At 46.1% G+C, this 27311-nt stretch overlaps 1 protein-coding gene across 1 annotated transcript in view; it reads left to right on the top strand.

The window, feature by feature from the left end:
* The window catches only part of LOC309360305 (alpha-2-macroglobulin-like protein 1), a 61567-nt gene that overhangs the window by 10129 nt on the left and 24127 nt on the right, over positions 1 to 27311 (top strand). Inside the window, exons 6-17 of the mRNA XM_081894995.1 lie at positions 4585 to 4605; positions 7836 to 7998; positions 12763 to 12847; positions 14840 to 14966; positions 15105 to 15219; positions 16843 to 16952; positions 17595 to 17759; positions 18723 to 18959; positions 21994 to 22057; positions 23752 to 23897; positions 26385 to 26531; positions 27121 to 27285. Coding sequence (XP_081751121.1) covers positions 4585 to 4605; positions 7836 to 7998; positions 12763 to 12847; positions 14840 to 14966; positions 15105 to 15219; positions 16843 to 16952; positions 17595 to 17759; positions 18723 to 18959; positions 21994 to 22057; positions 23752 to 23897; positions 26385 to 26531; positions 27121 to 27285 — 1545 coding nt within the window. The remainder of the gene's footprint in view (positions 1 to 4584; positions 4606 to 7835; positions 7999 to 12762; positions 12848 to 14839; positions 14967 to 15104; positions 15220 to 16842; positions 16953 to 17594; positions 17760 to 18722; positions 18960 to 21993; positions 22058 to 23751; positions 23898 to 26384; positions 26532 to 27120; positions 27286 to 27311) is intronic.

The raw sequence follows: 27311 nt of genomic DNA, 5'->3' as shown, positions 1-27311 counted from the left end.
GAAGGCAAAAGAGCAGAAATTTATAGAGACATTCCCAAATATCTGTTGGACCTTAGAGCCTCATATACAGACTTGGCTAAACTGTTAAGGTACAACGCAATTCCTTACAGGTGGGAATTCCCTCAAGGTTTATCATTCACCTATAAAGGAAAGAAGGTAAGAATTAAAACACTAGAGGACCAGCAGAAGTTCCTGTACGACAACGAGGAGGACCTCCAAAAGAGAGCCGCAGATTCTTGGCCTCCACCACCGGGATTACCACCAGGACACGTACCATCTGGAGGCGGACCGGCACCACATCCTTCGGGAACGGAGGATAACATAGATACCCAACTGTGATACTCAAGTACTAGACCAGGATGTCTCTACAGCTTCTTAGTTGGAACATAAATGGCGGGAACTCTCCAGAAAAAAGGAGAAAAGTATTTCATATTTTGAAAAAAGAACAATTGGACATTATCTGCTTGCAAGAAACACATGTGACAAGACTCCACAGAAAAGTGTTAATTAATAAAAGGTTAGGCCAAGAATTTATTTCATCGGACAAAGTTAAGAAAAGAGGAGTGGTGATATATGCAAAGGAGAACTTGTCACCAAAATTTGTATTTAAAGATGAACAGGGCAGAATTTTGGCGGTTGAAATTCAGACACAAGGAGAAAAGTTTTTAATTTTAGGAATCTACGCCCCAAATGAAGGGAAATCGGAATTTTTCAAGAGGCTGCATGAGACTATGCTGGACTATTTGGATTACAACAACATTATCATGTTGGGAGATATGAACGGAGTCGTCTCAGTGAATATGGATAAGTCGCAAAGTGCTAACATAACGAAAGACGGCAGACTACCAAAAACTTTTTTCGAAATGACTGACAATTTGGACTTGACTGATATATGGAGGATCAAGAACCCTCTAGGGAAAGAAGGAACTTTCTTTTCTGAGGCCCATATGACATGGACGCGAATCGACCAAATATGGATAACTAGAGGACTGGCACCTAAGACTAGAAAAGTGGAAATCTGCCCAAAAACCTGCTCCGACCACAATGCTTTGAGAATGGAACTGAGATTAAACACAACCGGATCTTTCAGATGGAAAATGAATGACGCTTTGTTAAGAGATCAGGAGATTGTTAAGAAGGCCCAAAAAGTTTTAAATGATTATTTTGAAATAAATTTAAAGACAACTGTGGAAAAAAGAACAATCTGGGACGCAAGTAAAGCAGTTATGAGAGGGTTTCTAATACAGCAGAACACGATCAAAAAAAGGCTCTGGAATGAAAAGAAGGAGAAGATTTTGGAGAAAATAAGAGAAGGAGAGAAAAAACTGAGATCCAGGCCTAAATCGAAGGAAGTGTTGAGAGAAGTGAAGTTTTTCCAGGCACAATATTCGAAATTGATAAATCAAGAGGTGGAATGGAAAATTAAACAAATGAAACAAAGATCCTTTGAATCAGCTAATAAGTGTGGGAAGCTGTTGGCTTGGCAGTTGAAAAAGAGACAAAAGCTTAATACAGTTACAAATCTAGAGATTGAAGGGAGAATGGTTCAGAAACCTGAGGAAATTAGAAAGTGTTTCCAGAGATATTTCAGAGAACTTTATTCACAAAGGCCACAAAAAGATTCGGAGGTGGATCAATTTCTCATAACTAATGGATTACAAAGAATACCTCAGGAAATGAGAGCAACCCTGAACTGTAACATTACGCTCCAAGAAATTGAATGCGCCATTCAGAATCTTCAACTAGGCAAGTCTCCAGGACCAGATGGACTCACTTCCAAATACTATAAGGTATTGAAGGACTCTTTGATACAACCACTGTTGGAAGTTTGCAACCAGATTATGGAGGGGAGGAAGGCACCGGAAACGTGGAAAGAAGCTTTCATCACGTTGATACCAAAATTAGAAACTGAAAAAACTCAACTTAAAAACTACCGTCCTATCTCACTCCTAAATGTGGATTACAAAATCTTTGCAGACATTTTGGCAAGTAGGTTTAAGAAAGTATTAAATGAGGTGATTCATAAGGACCAAGCAGGCTTTCTCCCTGGTAGGCATTTATTTGACAACACAAGAAACATCATTGATATTCTGGAATTTTTACAGACAAATTCAAATACAAGAGCGGTGTTGATCTTTATTGATGCGGAGAAAGCCTTTGACAACATTTCTTGGATGTTTATGAAGAAAAATTTGGAAAGGATGGGAGTAGGGCGGGGGTTTGAAAATGGAATAGAAGCAATTTATTCAGAACAAAAAGCTAAATTGATAGTGAACAACGTGGTGACAGAGGAGTTCAAAATTGAAAAAGGGACACGACAGGGGTGCCCTCTGTCTCCTCTGTTGTTTATCTCAGTCCTGGAGGTGCTATTGAACAAGATTAGAAATGACCGGTTGGTACAGGGAATTGTGGTCGGAGAGAAACAATATAAACTGAAAGCATTTGCAGATGACTTGGTATTAACACTACAGGAGCCAGCCTCTAGCACTAAAAGAGCGTTAGAATTAATTTCTGACTTTGGTCGGGTGGCGGGATTTAAGCTGAATAAACAAAAAACTAAAGTTCTAGCAAAAAATTTGACAACTATTGAAATAGAGGAGTTCAGAAAGGAAACGGAATTAAATGTGGTTAAAAAAGTAAAGTATTTAGGGGTGCACTTGACCTCCAAAAACTTGAATTTGTTTAAGGACAATTATGAGAAATGTTGGTCAGAGATCAAAAGAGATTTGGAAACATGGTCAAGACTGAAACTTTCCTTGTTGGGTAGAATAGCTGCTATAAAGATGAATGTATTGCCGAAAATGCTATTTCTGTTTCAGGCCCTCCAGATCGTGGACAAGGTGGAATGTTTTGGAAAATGGCAGAGGGATATTTCTAAATTTGTCTGGCAGGGCAAAAAGCCCCGAATTAAGTTTAAAATACTAACGGATGCGAAAGAAAGAGGGGGGTTTGCCCTGCCGGACTTGAGGTTATATTATGAATCTGCAGCCCTCTGCTGGTTGAAAGATTGGATTTTATTGGAGAACACCGATGTCCTCGACCTGGAAGGATTTGATAATGCTTTTGGGTGGCATGCATATTTGTGGTATGACAAGGTTAAAGTTCATAGATCATTCAAAAACCATATTGTCAGAAGGGCAATTTTTATGGTCTGGTCAAAATATAAAGACTTATTGGAGAGTAAAACTCCGAGGTGGCTCTCACCGATGGAGGCCAAAGCACGGAAAAGACTCAATATGGAGGCCCACTGGCCTAAATATTGGGAAATAATTGAAAAAATTGGAGATAATTGGAGGTTGCAGAGTATGGAAAAGTTAAAAAACAAGGTGCGAGATTGGTTACATTATGCTCAAATTCAGGAAGTTTTTAAAGCGGACAAAAAAGTGGGTTTCCAGGAGGAAAAGTCGAAATTAGAGACAGAGCTGCTTGAGCCAAAATCTAAGTTAATTTCGAGAATGTACAACTTGTTGCTTAAATGGAATACACAGGATGAGATTGTTAAATCCTCCATGATAAAGTGGGCGCAGGATTTGGGGCACAACATTATGTTTGAAGACTGGGAAAGGTTATGGAACACCGGAATGAAATTTACGGCATGTAGTGCCCTGAAGGAAAATATTATGAAAATGACATACCGGTGGTACATGACCCCAGTCAAGCTTGTAAAGATATATCACCTGTCTGACAACAAATGTTGGAAATGTAAAAAGGAGGAAGGGACATTCTTACACCTCTGGTGGACCTGCCCGAAGGTGAAGGCCTTCTGGGAGATGATACATAATGAACTAAAAAAGGTGCTTAGATTTACCTTACCCAAGAAACCGGAGGCCTTCCTCCTGGGCATGGTGGACCAGAGGGTGGCAAAGAAAGATAGAATTTTCTTTATGTACGCTACTACAGCAGCAAGGATCTTGATGGCAAAGCACTGGAAGACACAAAATCTACCCACATTGGAAGAATGGCAGACGCAGCTGATGGACTATATGGAACTGGCTGAAATGACTGGCAGAATCCGAGACTCGGGAGAAGAAGAAACGGAGGAAGTTTGGGAAAAGTTCAAGGATTATTTGAAAAAGCATTATAAGTTGTATGAATGTTAAAAAATGCTCCTTTTTAGGAAATTACAGCTTCAGCATCGGTTAATTTTTTGAATTGGAAAATAAGGAACAACAAGACAGAAGTGGTGTAATGAAATAATTTTATTGTGTTGAAACTAAAACAATGGATTTGGACTGAAATGTTTAGAGACCAGATATCACGATAAAATGGAAGATATATTATTAGGTCTAAAATAAGTTAACAATTTGCTGAGGTTTTAAATTTACAGAGAATGCAGTGTTCGGAAGATGGGGGGAGTCCACTAGATTTATGGAAATAAGTGTTTGGAAGTTGGATTTTGTATACTATAAACTTAATAAAAATTATATTAAAAAAAAAAAATGATAAATATAAAAAAAAAAAAAAAGAGTGCAGGCAGGACAGAACTGTCATTTCCTTGGCTGGTTTTACAGAATGCTGGGGGTCTTGGAAGCTGCTCTGTTTCTCATTGACATTGACGTTGTCCCTCTCTCTTGTCATTTGCAGATCCCTTTGCTAGAGCTGAGAGTAAGTAACTAGCGCTGGTCGTGATGTTTTCATTTTGTTCCCATCCTGTCCTTTGAGACCACTTGAACATCAGGGCATGTCTACACTACACATTTAAAGTAATATGGTTGCAATTGTAAACCTGGGAACTATAGTTTTGGCTTGGAGAGGCTGCTGGACAGGGAAAACAACCCCAGTGGTCCCTTCTGTGAGTTGCTCTTGTTAAAATAGATTTGGTTTTGGCTTGAACTTAAGTAGGCATACCATCAAAGAGCAGTGGGTGTGAAATGTAGGTCTGAGCTGCCCCTTTCCATGAATATTGTCATTTATTAAGTACTTACCACCTGTTAGGCTACAGGGAATCCTGTCCCTCCCATGGTGGCAGTCAAGAAGATAAACAAGAAGAGTTCTTACCAAGTAGTTTAGTCAATATTCACAGAGAGAGAGATGCAGGAATACGGTCTTTCTTAGATAATGGTGTTGCTCCAAGTCCCACCCCCTCAGTCTCCCTTATCCTACGTCATCCCTGCTCTGGCTGTTCTGAGCTTTCTGCCTCTGAGCTTTCTGTTCTACTACTCTCAATGCACGCCAGCTCCTGGGAGAAGGGGGGGGGTTAGGAATGCTTTCCAAAGACACTGAGTCTGTCAGCTGTCTCTCCCCTGGTGCTTCTTCTTCTTCCTGCTGTTCCTCTCCCAATATTTCCCAGCTTCTCCCCTCTGCAGCCTCTGAACTATGCCCTTCCACAAACCACTGTTGCAAATCTATACTGTCCTGCTCTTCATGTTATGTTGTGGGTGAACATATCAGACGACACAGCGATTCTTCAAACAGCTCTTGTTTATTCAGAGGCCAAAACAGAACTGAGCTGAAGGGCTCAGCCAGCCTGCTTATATAGAGCTCTAGTACAATGTTACTGTAGCAACTTTCTAAAACTATCCAATCACTGAACGTCACTTTCGATCCTTCATTTGCATAACTATCTACAGTATACCCCTGCTGGCCCAGGGTGAGAACTTCAGTACATAACAGTTCAGGAAGGGGAGGCGATCCCCACCATTCCTCCTCAGTCCAGTCCCTGACATCACCACGCATAGATATCCACATGATAAGCCAGTTGTCTATATTTCCCTGCCAAATTATGAGAACTGAGCCATACACCTGTACTTCTGCATTCTCCTATTCATAGGATGCAATACAATACAGTGGTGCCTCGCAAGACGAAATTAATCCGTTCCGTGAGGCTCTTCGTATAGCGTTTTTTTCGTCTTGCGAAGCAAGCCCATTGACAGCTTAGCGGATTAGCGCTACAGCTGTCAAGCGGCTTCCAGCGATCAGCTGTTAAGCGGCTTATCAGCGGAACAGCTGATAAGCGGCTTAGCGGCTTAAGAAAAGGGCGAAAAAAGTGAAAAACCCCGCGGGGGGATGCAAGATTTTTTTCGTCTTGCGAAGCAACCCCATAGAGGAATTCGTTTTGCGAAGCGCCTCCAAAATGGAAAACCCTTTCGTCTAGCGGGTTTTTCATCTTGCGAGGCGTTCGTCTTGCGGGGCACCACTGTAGTGGAATTATCCTCAACCTGTCGTAAGACTCAACAGAAGGTTATATGCCCCCACTGTGGTAAATGTTAATAACTGTTTGGTCAGCGGTTGCCTGCATTCACCCCAACACTCACCAGCAACTGCTCAAGCAATATGAGAAGCGCCACAAGAAGATGTCATTTGCCTTTCTGAATTGGCCCCCAAACTATTGCAAACTAAATGTGATGTTAATTGCCTGAATGCAATCAAAGTGTACATTTTTACTATATAAATGGCAGCCTCAGGACTGTGAGGATGGAGGCAGGGAGGGGGGGCCTCCCTTTGTCACCCTTCCAAGTTCCAATAAAAGAAAACACCTCTCCAAAGCCACTTTTTGGTTTTCAAGGGAAGATTCCATTGTAACCATGGAAGCGTCATTTGAAATGCAAATACAGCGCACCTGCATATTATTAGCGTGAATTCAGTTATACACACTTGGCTCTGGCAGCAGGAGGAAGGGGAGGGACCAAGGCAGAAGGGAAGAGAAAGAAATCTGTCTCTTTGGGCTGCAAGACGAGGATGGAAGAGAGTGTCTCCTGGGAAGAGAGATTGCCTGTTAAATGACTCTGGGAATGGTAGCTCTGCGAGGGGAATAAGGGAATCTCATAAGGACTCTCAGCACCCTTAACAAATGACGGTTCCCAGGATTCCTTGGGGGAAGCCATAGTGGCATGATACTGCTTTGAATGTGTTATACAGGGGTAGGGGGACTCCATTGCAACAGAAAAAATAAATATCTGCCTTGCTTTTCTTCTACTGGTTATAGCCTCCATGCCTTCTTCTCTGGACTTAGGGGACTCTGAGCCCCTTGGGGAGTTGGGCTGTAAAGACCACCCCCCAATTTTGTACAACAAGTATATGGTGCAGACATGGGTGTAGCCTGGATTTTTGTTAGGGGAGGGAAGAAACTGAGCTATGCATTTTTATTTATTTTTATTGATGGGGGCAGCTGCCTCTCTCTGGCACCCCTGGGCTACGCCAAAGGGTGCAAATGGAGACAAATCCATCCCGTTAGGAGAAATTGCTTTGCCAAAGCGTGCATGTGTGGAGAAACTTCCACCAAGATGCTGATAAATTTCCACAAGGGCTTTAAAATCATCCCCACCATTCTAATGTGAAAATGTCAAGAACTAAAGATCGGGGAAAGTTAGAAACTGAGAGGATTCCTTTATCCCTACCCCAAATGCAGCTTAGGGCTAAGGTGGGTCTCAGGTTGGAAAAAGTTGAAGACTGCTGCCATAGAGGACTGTCCTGTCATCTTTGTTGACTCTACAGTCATACCTTGGTTGTCGAACGCCTTGCAACTCAAACGTTTTGGCTCTCGAATGCTGCAAACCCAGAAGTGAGTGTTCCAGTTTGCGAACGTTCTTTGGAACCCAAAAGTCCGCCACAGCTTCTGCAACTTCCAGTTGAGTGCAGGAAGCTCCTGCAGCCAATCGGAAGACGCACTTCGAACATTTCCGGAAGTCAAATGGACTTCTGTTCGAGAACTAAGGTATGACTGTACTGCCAGTCTAGTCAGCTCCTGCTCACGGTTTGCAGGGACGGGAGCTCAGGCAAGAGCATTTCTTGGGATAACCCAGCCTCCTTCAGGATGTGGTTCATCTGGTTATGTGAACATTGCTATTGCTGCAGCCAAGGGGATGAACCTCACAGTCCTTTTGGTCTTATCCCAGGATCCTAATGGGAACCGAATAGGCCAATGGGTGGACGTGAAGCCTCACCATGGCATTGTGGATCTGTCTTTCCCTCTGGCCTCGGAAGCGGCCCTGGGATCGTACACCTTCAAAATGGGAGAGGACTACAGAAATAGGAAAGCATTCACTGTGGAGGAATATGGTAAGTTTCTGGGGAAGACCACATGGCTTGCGAGAATCGTTCTAAGAATAAAAGGAAGCATATGTTCAGGGAAGTTTTTAATGGTTGATGTTTTGTTGTGCTTTTAATACTTTGTGGGGAGACGCCCAGAGTGGCTGGGGAAACCCAGTCAGATGGGTAGCATATAAATAATAAATTGTTATTGTTATTGTTAGGTTCCAAGTCTATGGGGCTGAGGACAGCTCAGCCCTACCCCAAAGTATGTGGGGGTGGGCCTAAGTCCTTCCAATCTTGAGTGGCTGAGCCCCGTCGGGCCTCCCCACAGCAGCAGAGGGCCCCATCGTCCCTCCCTGCTGTGGCGGAAGGCCCCATGTTGGCAGGAGTACAGTGGTGCCTCGCAAGACGAAAAGAATCCGTTCCGCGATTCTCTTCGTCTAGCGGTTTTTTCGTCTTGCGAAGCAAGCCCATTGACAGCTTAGCGGATTAGCGCTACAGCGGTCTAGCGGCTTCTAGCGATCAGCTGTTAAGCGGCTTATCAGCGGATCAGCTGTTAAGCGGCTTAGGAAAAGGGGGGGAGTGGGGGAAAACCGCGGGGACTCGCAAGATTTTTTTCGTCTTGCGAAGCAACCCCATAGGGAAATTCGTTTTGCGAAGTGCCTCCAAAATGGAAAACCCTTTCGTCTAGTGGGTTTTCCGTCTTGCGAGGCGTTCGTCTTGCGGGGAACCACTGTAATGCCCTTTTGGGGGAGAAGAAATTACTCTAAGCAAGGAAAGAGTAGTCAAAGCCACATCTGTGGTTGGCCTAGCACAGATGCTTGGGGGCCAGTGGCTCAAGTCTTGAACCAGCTGACCCCGCCGGTGTCTTGGGAAGCTGAGATAGCTGAGTTTGGAGGGCCAATTCCTAATGCCGTGCTTAAATGCTTGGAGGCAACAGGAATGGGAGAGAAAGCGGGGCGAAAGGCAGTAGCAGGGCTTGGATGGGTTTTGCTGACTGCTCTCTGAGATGTGTGGCAGAAATTAGAAGCTACTTGGAAGAAAGGTCAACAGCTGGCTGGCAGGGCGCCCATAACGCCACCCATATCAGCATCTCCTCAGAATACAAATATCTTCCGGATAGATTGCCCATATACATGGGGCCATCGGCTGTGCTAGCAGGCCCCGCCTGGCCTCCCCATGCTGGTGGAGGGCCACATCAGGCCTCATGGCTTCCTTCCGATGTGCGTGAACTTGGCGCCTCTGAAAGGAAGAGAGATTTGCCTGCTTTTCAAAATGCAGAAGGCAAACACAACAGCAGGGATCTCTACAAATTGGCCATTAGGTCATAAAAGACTCATGAAAAGACTCATGCAGAAAAGACTCATGCCTGTACAGTAAGCCTGCAACTTTTGCTCATCCAGCTTTATGTGCTTGGCAAAAAAATAAAATGGGGGGGGGGAGCAGAAAGGGGGCAGGTGTCGGGGGGGGGAAAGACTTTGGCGATCCCACCCACCATTGAACCCAATGTATTTTGACTAGATCAGTGTTTCCCAACCGGTGTTCCGCGGCACACTACTGTGCCGCGAGACTTTGCCTGGTGTGCCGCGGGAAAAATTGGCAGGGGGGGGGGAATAAAGGGGAAAAAAATTATTCCCCCACCGCCAGGCGTGGGGCTGGGGCGGGGGAAGCCCGAGCTTCCCCCTCCCCCAGAACGGGACCCAGAGCCATGCCGAAGCTGCGCGCAGCTTTGGCATCGCTCTGGGAGCTTGCGGGGCTGGGGGAGGAGGAAGCCCTCCGCCAGCCTCCAAACCATGTCGGGAGACAGCGGGATGGCGCGCTGCGCCTCTCCCGCTGTCCCCCGAGTTTGCAGGGCTGGCGATGGGGAGGAGCAGGCTTCTCCCCCCGCCAGCCTTCCAGCCAAGTCGGGGGACAGCGGGATGGCGCGCTGCGCCTCTCCCGCTGTCCCCCGAGTTTGCGGGGCTGGCGATGGGGAGGAGCAGGCTTCTCCCCCCGCCAGCCTTCCAGCCAAGTTGGGGGACAGCGGGATGGCGCGCTGCGCCTCTCCCGCTGTCCCCCGAGTTTGCGGGGCTGGCGATGGGGAGGAGCAGGCTTCTCCCCCTGCCAGCCTTCCAGCCAAGTCGGGGGACAGCGGGATGGCGCGCTGCGCCTCTCCCGCTGTCCCCCGAGTTTGCAGGGCTGGCGATGGGGAGGAGCAGGCTTCTCCCCCCGCCAGCCTTCCAGCCAAGTCGGGGGACAGCGCTATGGCGCGCTGCGCCTCTCCCGCTGTCCCCCGAGTTTGCGGGGCTGGCGACGGGAAGGAGCAGGCTTCTCCCCCCGCCAGCCTTCCAGCCAAGTCGGGGGACAGCGCTATGGCGCGCTGCGCCTCTCCCGCTGTCCCCCGAGTTTGCGGGGCTGGCGACGGGAAGCAGCAGGCTTCTCCCCCCGCCAGCCTTCCAGCCAAGTCGGGGGACAGCGCTATGGCGCGCTGCGCCTCTCCCGCTGTCCCCCGAGTTTGCGGGGCTGGCGACGGGAAGGAGCAGGCTTCTCCCCCCGCCAGCCTTCCAGCCAAGTCGGGGGACAGCGCTATGGCGCGCTGCGCCTCTCCCGCTGTCCCCCGAGTTTGCGGGGCTGGCGACGGGAAGGAGCAGGCTTCTCCCCCCGCCAGCCTTCCAGCCAAGTCGGGGGGCAGCGGCAAGGACGCGCTGCGTTTCTCCGCTGTCCCGGACGGCTTTCAAAAGCCTGCCTTCAAAAGCCGTCCGGGACAGCGGAGAAACGCGCTGCCTCTCCCGGGAAGGCAGGCAGGGGGGAGCAAAGGCTTTCGCCCCCGCCCGCCTTCAGAAGAGGTCCAGGGGGGCGAAAATCTTTGTCCCCCCTGCCTGCCTTCCCAGGGGCTTTTAAATCGCCCCGGACAGCGGAGAAGTCCTCCGCTGTCCCGGGCGATTTTAAAATGCCGCCCGCCAGCATTTTAAGATTGCCCCGGACAGCGGAGAAGTCCTCCGCTGTCCCGGGGTTTTTTAAAATGCTGGGGGTCGGAAGAAAAGCCCTTGTCCCCCCCCCCAGCCTTCAGAAGAGGTCGGGGGACAGACTGCGGGGAGAAATCAGGGTGGGAGTCACGACCGTGAGGCAGGGCTGCCAAGTGTGGCAGAAGAGGACACGGCCGTCGCACCTGTCCTTAGGTAGGAGCTTCTTCCGTGTCGACCTGCTGCCCTAAAGTCTTGGCTTTTTTCTTGGCTTTTTGGCGGTTGGCACAGAAGGAAGGCAAGGGGGAGGGGAAAAAATTGAAACTTACACTTTCGTGCGTCCCTCCCGGCGTGACGCTGCGCGCTGACGTCACGGGGCTGTAATGGTGGTGTGCCTCGATATTTTTTTCATGAAACAAGTGTGCCTTTGCCCAAAAAAGGTTGGGAAACACTGGACTAGATGCGATTTTGGTTTGGGGCTGTTCACTGGAACATAACCCCCGCCATAAGTTGCAGGCTTACTATACAACTGTGTAGGGGGGGTCAGGGGGGCTCCTGCTTGTGTTGCCCTGTGCACACACTCATTCCCCATGCTAATTCTGTCTAGACGTTGTGAATGGCAAAGTTACTAGCTCTTCAATATGTTGCTGTCTTTCCTGGAACAAAATGCAGCAGTGATGTTCTAGAGAAAAGATCTGGGAGGAGATAGAAATGTGAGGTGCTGATTTGAGAGAGAGAGAGAGAGAGAGAGAGAGAGAGAGAGAGAGAGAGAGCGCTACATTTATATCCTACCTTTCCTTCAATGAGCTCAAGGTAGCATATACAGTGGTATCTCTGGATACGAATGGGATCGGTTCCGGAGCCCTGTTCGCATCCAGAAGCAAATGTAACTAGCGACGGCATGTCTGCGCACGCGCACGTTGCTTTTCGCCGCTTCTGTGTATGCGCGTGACATCATTTTGAGCATCTGCGCATGCACGAGCAGTGAAACCCGGAAGTAACGCACTCCGTTACTTCTGGGTTGCTGTGGAGTGCAACTCAAATGTGCTCAACATGAAGCATATTCAACCCGAGGTATGACTGTATAGTCCTGTGAGGTAGGTTAGGCTGAGAGGCGACAATTGGTCCAAAGTCAACCACCCATGGTGGAGTTTGGGGCGGGTTCAACTCTGGTATCCTTGGTCCTTATCAAACACTCTAAGCACTGTACTGGCTCCCAAATGCATCTCATGCAATGTCCCAGTGAACACAGTTTGTGAAGAAATGCATATTAATTTGACACCTGTCACTTTGCAACCATCCCACATGCAACAGAGGAAAAACGAGGAGATCAAAGTTAGGTCAAAACCTTATTGTATCGCCAGCTGGCTATGATAATATAATGCTAAAAAATGACCCTGAAGGAAGGCAAAACAATGCCTCCTTTTCCTTCCACCCACCCGCTAAATTAAAGCACCTACATCTATAGGTGTGTGCATTTTAAGTTCAGTTTAGGCTCAAGCAAGATATGATATGCAAGATCCATACAGAGGATCTCTTCTGGTTTGGAGTTTTGTTAATTTGCTTTTAAAATCGAAATACACTGCAGAAGCAAAATCTGAGCAGACAGCAGCACTTGCTGGAGTTAACGTTCTCCTCTCGTATCTTTTAATCCAAATGCAATTACCCCAGAACTATTGGTCTTGGTGTTTTTAGCAATCTGCTATTCCAATTCTTCTTCTTCTTCTTCTTCTTCTTCTTCTTCTTCTTCTTCTTCTTCTTCTTCTTCTTCTTCTTCTTCTTCCTCTTCCTCTTCCTCTTCTTCTTCTTCCTCTTCTTCTTCTTCTTCTCCTTCTCCTCTCCATTGCAGTGCTGCCAAAATATGAAGTGGTGTTTGAACTTCCACAACTTGTCACCAGAGCGGATGAAGAAGTTCAAGTCAAAGTGCTTGGCAGGTGAGCAAAATCTTGTGTGTCCTCAAAGACCATGCCAACGGTTGATGGAGAATATTTCATCCCCAATAATGAGGACAGAATAGGCGGGCATCAGAACTGTGTCCTTTTCCCCTGCTCTGTTTCTGGAGGACTAAATTGCAGGCGAAAAAAAAGGATATTCCAAGCACCTGAGGTATTTGGTAAAGCAAATCTGTTCCAGTCCGGCTTCTTTCCTTTCACCTTTTTCTCTCTTTCCCTTCCAGTGACCTATCAATTATGGTCTAGTTTTTTGTTTGTCTGTCTGTCCAGAAAGCTTCTTTTCCTTTCCTGTCACTTTGCAGAAAAAGTCAAGCACCACTTCTTCCCTCCCTGCTCCCTCATACACATACTTTCCACATTTCCTGCATTTCTCCACAACAGGTCATCAAGTAATCTTTGCATCTGCATGTGAAACATTACTGGGAATGATTCTGCCGCAACTGTGGAGTCGAAAAGCTATAACGACTAGTGAAATTTTCATTCCCTTCAGAAAGTCTCTGGGTGGTATAAAAGGATTGTTCTGGCATGCCTGCCTCCAATATTTTCTCAGACAGTGTGGGATCGGGTCAGGAGTTCCAGCTTGGCCCCACGACTGTGGGTGCCCAGGGCTGTGGGTGCCATGCAGCGTGCATGGCCCTGGCACCAAAATTTGTGGGTGCCCGGCCCTTCATGGGGAATTTTGTGGGTGCTCGGACACCCAAGGCCCCAGGGAATCGGCACCTATGGATCAGGTGTTCTTTCCTTCAGTGTGAATTCACGGGGGAAATCTCTCCCTAAGGCTGGTCCACTCTTTCATTTACCGTATGCAAAATGCATGAGCTTTGCTGTGATAAAATGGCTGATGTGTTGTTTCTCAACTCAGCTTGGAAACCCTGAAGCCTTTCCTAGCTCATCTGTAGCCAAGATGTGAAAACAACTTTTTATAGGGATAAAGCAGGAATCAACATATTTTTTCAGCAGGGGGCCAGTCCACTGTCCCTCAGACCTTGTGGGGGGCCAGACTATATGTTGGACAAAAAATGATGGAAGAGCACCACGAGCCCCTGTGGCTGCTTACCTGTGTCTTGTGAGTGACAGGGGCTGGCGGTGGCGATGGCGGAGGGAGGATGAGCAGCGTGCGAAAGGGCTCCGGAGAGGGGCTGCTTAAAATGGTGGCCGCTTGAGCGCTGCTGCTGGTGGCACCAACAAACCCCAGCCCCCTTTCTCCTCTGGTAGAAAAAAGACAGTCACGGAACCGAGAAATTGCACAAAACAAATGAAATACCATGAAAATCCCTGAAACGAGAAGTAATCGACTAGAAATTGATCCCGTTAAGGCTTTGTTCAATTTTAGGTTTTTCTATTTTTTCCCTTAAAGTTTTTGATTTTTATTATTTAGTTTATTTCCATAAGACAATATTTCTAGTTCTCGTTTCAGGGATTTTTCTCGTTTCAGGGATTTTCACGGTATTTCATTTGTTTTGTGCCCCTTCCTCCTCTAGGCAGGGCAGGGAGAAGCCAGGAGGAGGGAGGGAGGAGGCGCCGCTGCTGCCGCCATGTGAGGGAGAGGGAGAGAAAGCGCGTGCTGGCAATCCATGTAGCGATTGCTGGACCATCTGCAGGCTGGATCCAGAAGGCAATTGGGCCTGATCTGGCCCACGGCCCTTGGTTTGCCTACCCATGGGATAAAGACATCCTTGCCCTGTCAATGTCCCTAGTGTGATACACAAGCAGAAACAAATCTCACACTGTTTGAGGCGTGTTTATGTGAACAGCTGGGAGGAAAGTGCTGGAAAACTGCAACTTTGCTGTGCTCAAAGGCAGTAATGTGGACAACACACCCTAAAGTGATTTTCCTACCATAAACTGTTCAATCAAGAAGTCTCTCTGTTTTTTTGGTGCTACCAGCTCCATTTCCACTACCACCGCCACCCAGACAAATTAAAGCTTTAGGGGGTTTACTTTATGATACTGTTCTCCCACCTTCTGCTGCAGGTACACATATGGGAAGCTTGTTCGTGGGAAAGTAGACCTACATGTAACTCGAGACGTATCATTTTACTTTTTTTATGATACGCCAGTGAGGCAACTCGATGCAATTCAAATGCACTACACAGGCCAGGTAAGCTAACTGAAGGGCTGAGACGACTGGCCATACTCCTGCCCTGAAATGCTATTCTGCTGCCCTTGGCTCTAAAATGAGAGTCCTTAACCAGCTGCCTTTGCCTCCAAATATAATTTTTCATCTCTGTTTCCTCAGACAGACAAGAATGGTTATGTTTCTTTCACAATTAATGCAACCGATTTAAAGCTGCCTGAGAGAGGCTATATGGATTTTGTTCAGCTTTCTGCGGAATTTGAAGAAGAAGGAACAGGTATAGAAATGGGGAAATAGAGGTTTTGATGTTTAGTAACCTTCCTTTGGGATGCGGGTGGCGCTGTGGGTTAAACCACAGAGCCTAGGACTTGCTGATCAGAAGGTTGGCGGTTCGAATCCCCGCGACGGGGTGAGCTCCCTTTGCTCGGTCCCAGCTCCTGCCAACCTAGCAGTTCGAAAGCATGTCAAAGTACAAATAGATAAATAGGTACTGCTCTGGCAGGAAGGTACACGGTGTTTCCGTGCGCTGCTCTGGTTCTCCAGAAGCGGCTTAGTCATGCTGGCCACATGACCTGGAAACTGTACACTGGCTCCCTCGGCCAATAAAGCAAGATGAGTGCCGCAACCCCAGAGTCAGCCACAACTGGACCTAATGGTCAGGGGTACCTTTACCTTTAACCTTCCTTTAGACCTCATACTCTTGTTTGATCTTCTCTTTCTCCCTTTCTACTTTCATGACATTTTTACAGATTTAAACAGTAGATTTGGGGGAGATGGGCATTGGTTATGTGTGGTGCATTTTCAGGGTCTCAAATCCTTCAAGTGTCCCTGTTTTCCAGGAACAGTCCCAGATTTACAGACGTCGTCCCAGTTTTTGATTTGATCCCAGAATGTCCTGCTTTTCCTTAGGACGTCCCTATATACATTGGAGAAGTGTTGGGGGGTATGGAGCTATCCAGCCCTCGAGCCATCTGAAGGCAGCCCTGAATAGGGAAGTTTTTTAATGTTTAATTGTGTTTTTATATATGTTGGAAGCTGCCCAGAGTGGCTAGGGCAACCCAGTCGGATGGGTGGGGTAAAAACAGTAAAATAGTAATAATCATAGAATCTTAAAGTTGGAAGGGACACCAACGGTCATCTAGTCCAACCCCCTGCAATGGAGGAATCTCAGATAAAGCATGCATGACAGGTGGCCATCCAACCTCTGTTTAAAAACCTCCAAGGAAGGAGAATCCACCACCTCTCGTGGGAGTCTGTTCCACAGCTGAACAGCTTGTACTGTCAGAAAGTTTTTCCGAGTGTTTAGTTGGAATCTACTTTCTTGCAACTTGAAGCCATTGGTTCGAGTCCTACCCTCCAGAGCAGGAGAAAACAAGTACCGGTATGCTCCCTCCTCCATGTGACGGCCCTTAAGATACAGTGGTACCTCAGGTTACAAACGCTTCAGGTTACAGACTCCGCTAACCCATAAATAGTACCTTGGGTTAAGAACTTTGCTTCAGGATGAGAACAAAAATCGCACAGCAGTAGCAGCATGGCGGCAGCGGGAGGCCCCATTAGCTAAAGTGGTACCACTAGTTAAGAACAGTTTCAGGTTAAGAACAGACCTCCAGAACGAATTAAGTTCTTAACCCGAGGTACCACTGTATTTGAAGATGGCCATCATATTTCCTCTCACTCTCCTCCTGCAAGAACAGTGACAGTAAGGTCACTGTTGTTTCTCTCTCCTACAATTTTTACCCATATACTGTCAAACTGCTTTTCATGCTCCAGGCCATAGATTTCTTCACAAGTGTACACATCCTTTATATACAATGCTGCTACTCCTCCCTGGTGTGTGTGTGTGTGTCACACAATTCCCACAGCTGCGCTGAGTCCGGATGTCACCTCTCTTTTTCAGGAGTGAAAGTCTCAGGAACCGGTGGCTTCTCTGTTGTCGCCAGAGTAGCAAGCGTGCAGTTCCTAAATCTCAATCCATTCTATAAGCATGGATTTCCCTACACTGGAAAGGTGAGGTCCTAAATACAGCTTTGCCCAATCTCTCTCTCTCTCAGCCAGACAGCTGATGAGACAGCTCAGTTGCGTAAAGTAGCTCAATATCTGATTGGAAGGTTGGGGAGAGGATGTTTTTAAAGGTGGTGCTCAAGGTTTGAAGAGTGGGGGCAGCAAAGAGATAAGGAAATAAACAAATATTTCACCTGGGAGGGTGTCCAGCGAGGTTTAAATGCTAATTTCTATATTCAAGCTTACATGACCAAAAGCCATGTATTTTAGGAGCATTTGTCAGATGTAAATTATAGAAAATGTTCTGAACCAAGACCACGCTTTTGTTTCTGTGAAGAGACTTGTGCCTTTGGTGTGCATACATACCTAGTTCCTCCTAGTGTGCAAAACTGTATCTGTCTGCTTGGAGGTCACCCTCACTGAGTTAAATGGGACTGACTTCCCAGCAACAGCATACAGGACTGCAGACTTAATCATATATTTAATTCAACTTTACTTGAAAGAGCCTCTTTTAACAAATTATATTTATATTTTGTCCAATTTAAGAAAGAGGAAAGTTGTTTCAGTAAATCCAGTTACTTCTTATAGCCCACCTAATTGCCATCAGAGGAGACTAACATGGCATTAATTCCCAGTTTGTTCTTGCAGATGAAATGCACCATCAACGATGCACCCTTCAAGAATGAGACGGTCTTTCTTACTGTCGATACCAATGACATGGAGACAAACATTCCTTACCGCACAGATGAGAATGGCGAAGTTGCTTTCTCCTTGGACACAACAGAATGGAAAGATACCCCGGTTTCTTTACGGGTGAGTCATGAGCATATTAGCAAAGGAGTAGCATTGTAGTGGCAAATTCAGAAGTGCAGAGCTACACCCTTTCACAGCTGTGCCCCTCCTAAATTTGTAAGTTTGTGGTTTTCTTAAGATGTTTAGCATGGATTGGGGTGTTATCATGGTTGGTTTGTATCCAAGCTCTGTTACCTTATTATGGGGGTGTGTGAAAAATTATTTTGTTGTTGTTGTTGTTGCTAGCAGCGTATAATTTTTTTTTCAGCATAATTTTTATTGATTTGCATGAATCATATTACAAAACAAACTATAGTATTCCACTTAATGTTCACATGGTTTACAAAATGACTTCCTTCAACCTTTCCACAAATCATCCGTATTAGTAAAAGCCAATAATTCCGCATTTCTTCTTTTGTAGTGCCGTTGATCATTCTGGTTCCTCTGTTTTCCTTTAGACAGTACCCTTTGCTTCTTACAGAGCTCCCTTAAAACCCACTAGTGTTATCTGACCATCGCTTAAATTTTCCAGATATTCCGTAAAACTTTCCCAATCTTTAATAAACCTCTGGTCTTTTATATATCTGATTTTCCCTGTCATCTTATCCATCTCCACGTAGTCTAATAGTTTTGATCTCCATTCCTCTATTGTCGGCAGACCCTCTAATTTCCAGTTTTTGGCTAACAGGACCCTTGCTGCTGTTGTTGCGTACTGGAATAACAAATAAAGGGTTTGTTTTGTTCCTTTTCACTTTTGCTTATTTATCCTATGCAAGTGCCTGCTGGAACTTTTGCAAATGAGCCTTAATACACTTTCCTTTTATCATTAACCTATGTCATCATTGACAACTCATCAGTACAATTAACTTTCCAATTTCTTTTGTATTTTAACCTCTGACGTGCATCTGGTTCTTTCAGTCACCAACCAAAAACCTTTGACCTATTGTTTGTTTCTGACGCCTCCTGCCCCTTTTTGCTTTCTAGGGCAGGTACACTATTTTAAAGCAGCCTGGGGCCATTTCCTTTGACTTCCTGGAGACAATACGGAATGAAGCTTTCGTATGGCTGATGCCCTTCTACTCAGAAAGCAACAGTTTCCTGGAGATACAGCATGTGGAGGAAGAGCTGCCCTGTGGAAAAGACCAGGAAGTGCTGGTGGATTACATCCTTGATCGGAAAGAGCTGGGCCCGGAAGCCGACCACGTAGATTTCTATTACTTGGTGAGTGTCTAGCAATTGGTGGAAACGCCTGGAGCGATATGAGAAACAGAAGCAAATCCTGTACAGGGGAGGAAAGGGAAAGAAAAAAAGGAAGAAGAAGAAAAATGCAAGCTTGAAGAAGAGACAATATTAAAGAAGGTGGGAAAGAATCTCAGCAGAGAGAGAGAAAACAGAAGACTAACAGGAAAACTGTGGGAATGTTCAGGGATGCAGGAGAGGATATATTGCTTGATTATATCCTTTCCAACTTGTGTTAACAATTTATACAATTTAGCAGAGTAACATTCCCCTTTTTAAACTTGCACAGCGGATGCGTTTGCTCAGACTTGCTAAAGCCTCTGAAATAACTATCCTTGGTAATTTCCCCTTTAGTCCCTCATAAAAAGATAGACATGACACAATCTTCTATAAAAGTATAAAAAGAGTTTACTCACTCACTCATTCTGTTCACAGATGGATCCCAGAAGGCAGACTTAAGTTACAAAAGTAATATACCTGGAATCTATCCCATAAAGAGACAGCTCCTTTGTCCTCTCTTGAGAGCACCTTAGGCTAAGCAGATGTTGCTTCTTCAACTAATGTAGTCAGAGAGATGGCGGCCTCCGCTGAGGTATTTTGTTACCTGCATAGGTGAGGCCACGCCCACCTCTGATCACATGTAGAGGAAGTCTGTCTCAGCCTAGGAGGAAACAGAAAGTTCTGACTGGCTGGTCCAGACATCCCCTTTTTATGTCCACTCTAGGGATGTTGTACTTGACTGCTCTTGTGTTTCACATCCCACAAAACCTGCTAAAAAGAGCTTTTCCTCAAGCAGAGATTTTTCTCAGACTTATGTTGACGGGGCACTTTGCCGCTGACTAATATTGACCTGAAAGAAGTAGAAAACTTGGGGAGGGGCAGAAACAAGACATCCTCTTTGTTGCACATTCATGGCCATTTATGCTCATGATCCTATTTGGGTGGCTGCAAGCAATCCCATTTCCAATACTGTTTGCACACTGCTTCACTTCCAATCAGTGCACATCCTCTAACTTCCTGCTGAAACCCCGTAACTTTATATACCACCAGTGTTCGGGTTTATGTTTTTTCTTTTGGTGTGCTATAGCCCCTCCAGACAGCAATAATGTGGAAGCATTGCAGAACAAACTAAAACAGAATAAATCCACCATCCTTAACACACCATTACTGTGTCAAGAACACACTGAGGAATATACCCCCAACAAAATACTACTGGGCTGGAGTGGCCCTTGATTTGCAGCAGATTTAATATCATGTGTAAGGGACGTGGGTAGCACTGTGGGTTAAACCACAGAGCCTAGGGCTTGCTGATCAGATGGTCAGTGGTTTGAATCCCTGTAATGGAATGAGCTCCCATTGCTCTGCCCCAGCTCCTGCCAACCTAGCAGTTCGAAAGCACGTCAAAGTGCAAGTAGATAAATAGGTACTGCTCCAGGGGGAAGGTAAACAGCGTTTCCATGCACTGCTCTGGTTCGCCAGAAGCAGCTTAGTCATGCTGGCCACATGACCTGGAAGCTGTACGCTGGCTCCCTCGGCTAATAAAGCGAGATGAGCGCCGCAACCCCAAAGTCAGCCACGACTGGACCTAATGGTCAGGGGTCCCTTTACCTTTACCTTTAATATCATGTGTGAAGTTTAAACCTGCATATATTCTCCAGAACATCCAAATATGAAAGTGTCAAGTGCCATAAGTGCTGTGTGTGTGTGTGTGTGTGTGTGTGTGTGTGTGTGTGTGTTGGGGAGGGGCAGACAGGTACGATTTAGGGGAAGTGGGCAAGGTTTGATGCAACTAACCTGAGGTTAAAGTAAATGGTAAAAGAGAGATCTAAGAGCAGGGGTCGGCAACCTGCTGCCCATGGGTCACAAGCAGCCCACAGGGGTCATTTAAACAGCCCACAAGCTGCCCCTGAACCGAGCCGCCTGCTCGATGAGTCCCTGTGTGCTGTGCTAAACCACTGCAATGCAGAGTGGGGACTCGCTTCCGCAGTGCTAGAAATCGTATCTGCGCAGATGTGATCCAGCCCCAGAGTGATCTCTGTGGGAGTGAACCGGCCCAGGTGAGGTAAACCTTTCTGACCCCTGTCTAAGAGTATTTGTTGTGGTTACTTTTTTAAACCTTGCAAGGCTGATATCAGTGTTATCAGTATAATATGAACAGGCCCGTTGCTTTTCAGAAGCAAAGGCATTTTGCTCTTAGCACGCACACCTAGTATATAGGGGTTTCAAAATCACAATAACAAGAAACAGGGAGCTTGCCAGACACAGAGATGCTGCCGAGGAAAAAGTTCGTGTGATCATCCCAGGTCACCTCTGTTCTCTCCTCCAGACCCGTCTGATTCCTGTCAGCATTCGTCTTCTGTCCTCTGGGTCTTGCTACAACTCTCTTACTTCTTCCTTCACTACCTCACTTCCATCTAAGCTCTGCAGGGGCGCTTTAGAAATAACATTGTGTGCGCACTGAAAGCAATAAAATAGAATGAATGCCATTCATTGTGTGGAAAGGGTGGGTGTCCGGACTAAGGCACCGGGACAGAGGTTTCCCCAATTAGTGCACCGTTCTCCCAATTAGCATTTTTCTTCTTCCATAGCTGCTTTTGCCATACTGGTGAAAATATATAGTTTTCAGTATTCCCTGACTCTCTGATCTGGTGCTCTCCTCCTCCTCTTCTTAGACAATTGGGTGATCCTGATCCCATATCTCCTGGGCTACAAGTAATTTGGCCCTCGGGTGTTCTCTCTAAAAATGCATAGTGTGAATAAGACAAATGTCTTTTCAGACACCTATATCAGACACGCAACTGCCATGGTATCTGTACTGTGACCACATCTTTCTCTCCCTCAAAACTCAAGATATCTCAAAATCTCACTGCTAGCCTATGGTCTTCCTACAGCAAAATCCATGACTCTAGTCTTTCCCTGTCTCACTCCCCTCTCCCCTTTTCAGTATCTCTAGTGCCAAAGAGGTGAGGGCTGGCTCTTGCTTTTGTCCCTGGCCTAACATATTGTCTCTCTGCAGATTGTGTCCAAAGGGAAGATTGCCTTCAGTGGAAAGAAGCAGGTGCCAATTGGCCAGGATGAGAGTAAGTGGGAGAACTATGCTGTTCCATCAAATAAGCCTCATGGGAAGCACCAGGCGTTATCAAGATGAACATGCTTGGTGCGCCTGATCTGCCTGGTCTGGTGTTTCTTTCAGTTATTATTTATTCAATTTCAAACCCACCTTTCAAACAGGGCCATTTCAGATCTGCAAGGCAACCTATGATAAGAGCAGAATAAAATAATAACACCATGCTAAAAATACTATAAAATTTCAAATTAAGGTACTGTATCATATCAGACAAACATTGCCAGCAGCATGAGATCTAGTAAAACAATAGCACAAAACATGGTGCCTAAGAATTTATGTCTGAACTGAGTCCTAATGTTCTGCTTTCTTCTTTGGCCCATTACAATTATACAGCAGAAGATCTGAACTGACATGAAAAATCCCAAATAATCTCCCTATTTTAATTGTCCCTCCGTGTGTGTGTGTGTATTTGTGTTTACATATCATAAAAAGGTAAGGTTGTCATCACGCAGCAGTTTGCTTGGCTTCCAATAGGTGGCATTGCAAACTGCAGTGTGATCACAGCCTTCTGAGAGCTGCTGAGCTATCTTAGCAGCTTTGGAGTATGAGAAGAGAAACAGAGGCAGGAGACAAGTGGGCATTCCAGGGGCATTGGAACAGCTCTAAAGGTAGTAGGAAGGGGTGGTTTGGCAAGTTCTCAGGAGAGGGGGTGGGTGGATTTTGCAAGGTATAGAGGAGGGGTTGGTAGTTTTGGGGGTTGTGTGAGGAGAGGAAGCATGTTTGGCAAGGTGTAAGAGGCACGGGTGGCGCTGTGGGTTGAACCACAGAGCCTAGGACTTGCCGATCAGATGGTCGGCGGTTCGAATCCCCGCGACGGGGTGAGCTCCCATTGCTCGGTCCCAGCTCCTGCCAACCTAGCAGTTCGAAAGCACGTCAAAGTGCAAGTAGATAAATAGGTACCGCTCCGGTGGGAAGGTAAACGGCGTTTCCGTGCGCTGCTCTGGTTCGCCAGAAGCGGCTTAGTCCTGCTGGCCACATGACCCGGAAGCTGTACACCGGCTCCCTCGGCCAATAAAGCAAGATGAGCGCCGCAACCCCAGAGTCAGTCATGACTGGACCTAATGGTCAGGGGTCCCTTTACCTTTACCTTTAAGAGGCAGTAGGTTTGGTGAGAAGGTTGGGGTTTGGTGCAGTGTTGGCGAGTGAAGCAACACAAGCAGGGGTGCAGCCCCAGCTTGGAGAACATGTGCAGTGCTGGACATAACTTCCTGACACTGAGCAGAATTAAACCTTAGGAGCAATTCCTGAGGTTTTTCACTTGGCAAAGATCTCATTCTAAAGGTTTTGTTTTTAAGCAGTTGGTATCAGATCCACAGTCAGTGTCTTCAGGTAAGGTGAATTACCAAAGTGGACTGCTAGGCGGACCTAAACAGATGGAAACGGGTTTATTTTAGAACTCACCATGTGGTGCAGAACGGAATTTCTTCTTGGCAATAAACCAGTTATTAGGTTGAAGACATGAGGGTTGGAATACTCCTGCTAGGCGCTGGTGGGCTGGCTGCATTTGGGGTGGATCTCCTTGATTTTCTTTGCTTTACCACCATCTGGCAGAAGTGAGATTCACAGGGATGTTTTTTCTCATCCTGTAAGACATGGTTGCTCTCCTTCTCTTTCCTTTCCCACCATTCTCCCTTTCCCCTGATCCAGCTCTGAAAGGCACCTTCTCCCTCACCTTGTCTACGAGTTCTGACCTGGCACCCACAGTCAGGCTTCTGCTGTACGCTGTGTTTCTGGATGGCGAGGTGGCGGCTGACGTGGATAATTTCAGAATAGAGAAGTGCTTCAAACACAAGGTTAGTACATATAGTTCCTGGGACAGCAAAGTGGTGCACAGGGCAAGAAGGGAGCACATATTATACATATAGATTCAGGTAGGTAGCCGTGTTGGTCTGACGCAGTCAAAATATATTTTTAAAAATTAAAAAATTGTCCAGTAGCACCTTAGAGACCAACCAAGTTTGTTCTTTGTATAAGCTTTCATGTGCATGCACACTTCTTCAGATGCCAAGGACAAACTTAATTGGTCTCTAAGGTGCTACTGGACAATTTTTTTTAATTTTTTATATATATTATGCATATGTGTGGCTCAAGGCAGATGGGCTGAAAGTTCTATGATAGAGCCACCACTCTCCATATTTGCACCCATTTTGCTTTCTCACTAGGATGGTTTAAATCACAGACACACACACATTGGCAAGCATTAAAACAGTGTGTGACGTGCAGTGGTGTATGGCTATACTGTAGTGCTTTGCTAGTCCTGCTCAGCGTGACCTGAGCATTGTCCATCGCTGTGGCTGGAGAGAGCAACGTAAGATGGGGGAAAGGGCAGGAGAGTGCCAGAAGCCGCAAACTCAGCTGCCGCCACCTTCTCCCCAGTCCACTCCAGGGTGGTGTAGTGGTTAAGAGCGGTAGTCTCGTAATCTGGGGAACCGGGTTCGCGTCTCTGCTCCTCCACATGCAGCTGCTGGGTGACCTTGGGCTAGTCACACTTCTTTGAAGTCTCTCACCTCACAGAGCTGCTTTGAGACTCCTTCGGGTAGTGATAAAGCGGGATATCAAATCCAAACTCTTCTCTTCTTATTCTCTTCCACACCTGTCCTTGACCAGCTCCATTCTGGCCAACAATTGGCCACTTCTGTTCCTCTGCCTCTATTGTTAGCTCATTCTCTGAGCATCCAGCTGTAAGAGTTTTGCCACTGTAAGTAAGAAAGAAGGAAAGGAATACACTGGGGTGGTGTTTGCAAGGTGGATTCCAAGTAGGAAATGCACAGAGATCCTTGGGATGCAGCATTTAAAAATAAAGCAATCAATGTATGTGGAACAATCCTGCGGTACACTGGAGCATTGTATTATGTACAGTGGTACCTCAGGTTAAGTACTTAATTCGTTCTGGAGGTCCGTACTTAACCTGAAACTGTTCTTAACCTGAAGCACCACTTTAGCTAATGGGGCCTCCTGCTGCTGCCACGCTGCCGAAGCACGATTTCTGTTCTCATCCTGAAGCAAAGTTCTTAACCTGAAGCACTATTTCTGGGTTAGCGGAGTCTGTAACCTGAAGCATATGTAACCTGAAGCGTATGTAAACCGAGGTACCACTGTATTTTAAGCACTGACAAAATGAACAAGGATTGCTCTGCACTTCGGTTCCCAGACATGGTAAAACTTACAATCTCTGGATTTCTGCAAATATTAACTTTACACACACACACACTTCCTAAATTAAGTACAGCCGTACCTTGGTTTTCGAACAGCTTAGTTCTTGAACGATTGGCTCCCGAATGTCGCAAACCAAAAAGTGACTGTTCCAGTTTGCGAACTATTTTTGGAAGCCAACGGGGCTTCCTGCAGCCAATCAGAAGCCACACTTTGGTTTTTGAACGTTTTGGAAGTCGAACAGACTTCCGGAATGGATCCCATTTGACTTCCAAGATACGACTGTAATGCTGTTGACCATGGTTAGGCTGGGTTTCACTGGAGTTGAAGATGTAGGGTAACACATAATCACCAGCAACGTTACAGATCACCCCTCTGAAATAATAGTGTGTTTCACACCTGAATAAATAGCACTGCAATTATGGTGAAAAATTTTTAAAAGTAAAAGTAAAAAAAATCTAGATGACGTGACAATAGTGGGGAAACATAAATGCAAATGAATGCAGTGTTCACAGTAAACATCATCTAGATCAGTCAGTGCAGCCTAAAGGTAAAGGTACCCCTGCCCGTACGGGCCAGTCTTGACAGACTCTGGGGTTGTGCGCCCATCTCACTTAAGAGGCCAGGGGCCAGCGCTGTCCGAAGACACTTCCGGGTCACGTGGCCAGCGTGACATCGCTGCTCTAGCGAGCCAGAGCCGCACACGGAAACGCCGTTTACCTTCCCGCTGGTAAGTGGTCCCTATTTATCTACTTGCACCCGGAGGTGCTTTCAAACTGCTAGGTTGGCAGGCGCTGGGACCGAGCAGCGGGAGCGCACCCCGCCGCAGGGATTCGAACCGCCGACCTTTCGATCGGCAAGTCCTAGGCGCTGAGGCTTTAACCCACAGCGCCACCTGCGTCCCTGTCAGTGCAGCCTGCTGCCCTCCAAATGCCTGGGGCTGATGTGAGCTGTAGTCAAAAACATATGGAAGGAGGGCACCAGGCTGATCTAGATTCTATATAAAAACTGAGTGAATGAGTGGAGATAAATAGTAGTCTTCCCTCTGCATCTTTTCTCTCTTTGGTGTTCTAAATTATTGCTTTCCAGTTCAGGTTTTCCATCTGAAAATCTGTCTCCATCTACAGGTGACTCTGGGCTTCTCTGAGACAGAGGAACTTCCAGGAGCAAAGGTCAACCTGCAAATCGAAGCTGCCCCTGGTGCACTGTGCTCTCTCCGTGCTGTGGACAAAAGCGTCGCGCTGAAGGAAAATGCAACACTGACCCCAGAGGAAGTAAGAAAGCTCATCCTTCCCACTTAGACTCAATCAATTCCACTATTAGTGCCTCTGATAAGGCCTGATAAGTTCTGATGGATGCAATAATGGAATACTAAATGGTTTAGTTTTTGTAAAATATGCAGGGATTTATGATATGCAAAATGATCAATAGAAAGAGAAGAAGGGAAGTCATTAATATTTTAAGATTGTTTAAATGAGTTTTTTAAATTGTAAAACAGAAATTTAATAAAAATTACATTTAAAAAAAAATAATAATTCTACTATTATTAATTCCAGTATTATTCCTCCTCTACCATTGACCTAAAAAAAGAGGCAGGCTACATTATAGTACAGGAAGAACACTTGTCAACCCCAATACCATTTTGTGGAGATAAGTTCCTCTGTAGTTAATAGGGGTACCAGAATGAATATAAACACAGCAGATACCACAGCTTAATCCCAAGAATGAAATTAAATGGGCGTGATCTGGAGTAAGATGGAATGAAATTCAAGGTTATGCATTTTGGGATAAAAAATGTTCATATCAATTGTGGGACTTGTTAACTAGTCAGCTCAAACTAAATCCAGAAATCTCTGCTTTCAGGTGTATAAACATATTGAGTCTAGTCTGATTGGCTCCAGAGGGTTTTACTTTGACCTGGAAGACTTTGAGCCATATCCTTGTCTACCTTCTGAAGGTCCAAAGACAAAACGGTCCATTATGGCCCCCTGGTTCCAAACCCAGGCTGATGCCTACAGCCTGTTCAAAGTGAGTACCATCTGTTCCTAATCCAG

The sequence above is a fragment of the Podarcis melisellensis genome, assembly GCF_964234715.1.
Source record: "Podarcis melisellensis genome assembly, chromosome: 17".
Classification (NCBI taxonomy): Eukaryota; Metazoa; Chordata; class Lepidosauria; order Squamata; family Lacertidae; genus Podarcis; species Podarcis melisellensis.
Note: the sequence above shows the minus strand (reverse complement) of the source record. Positions and strands in the feature narration are given on the sequence as shown.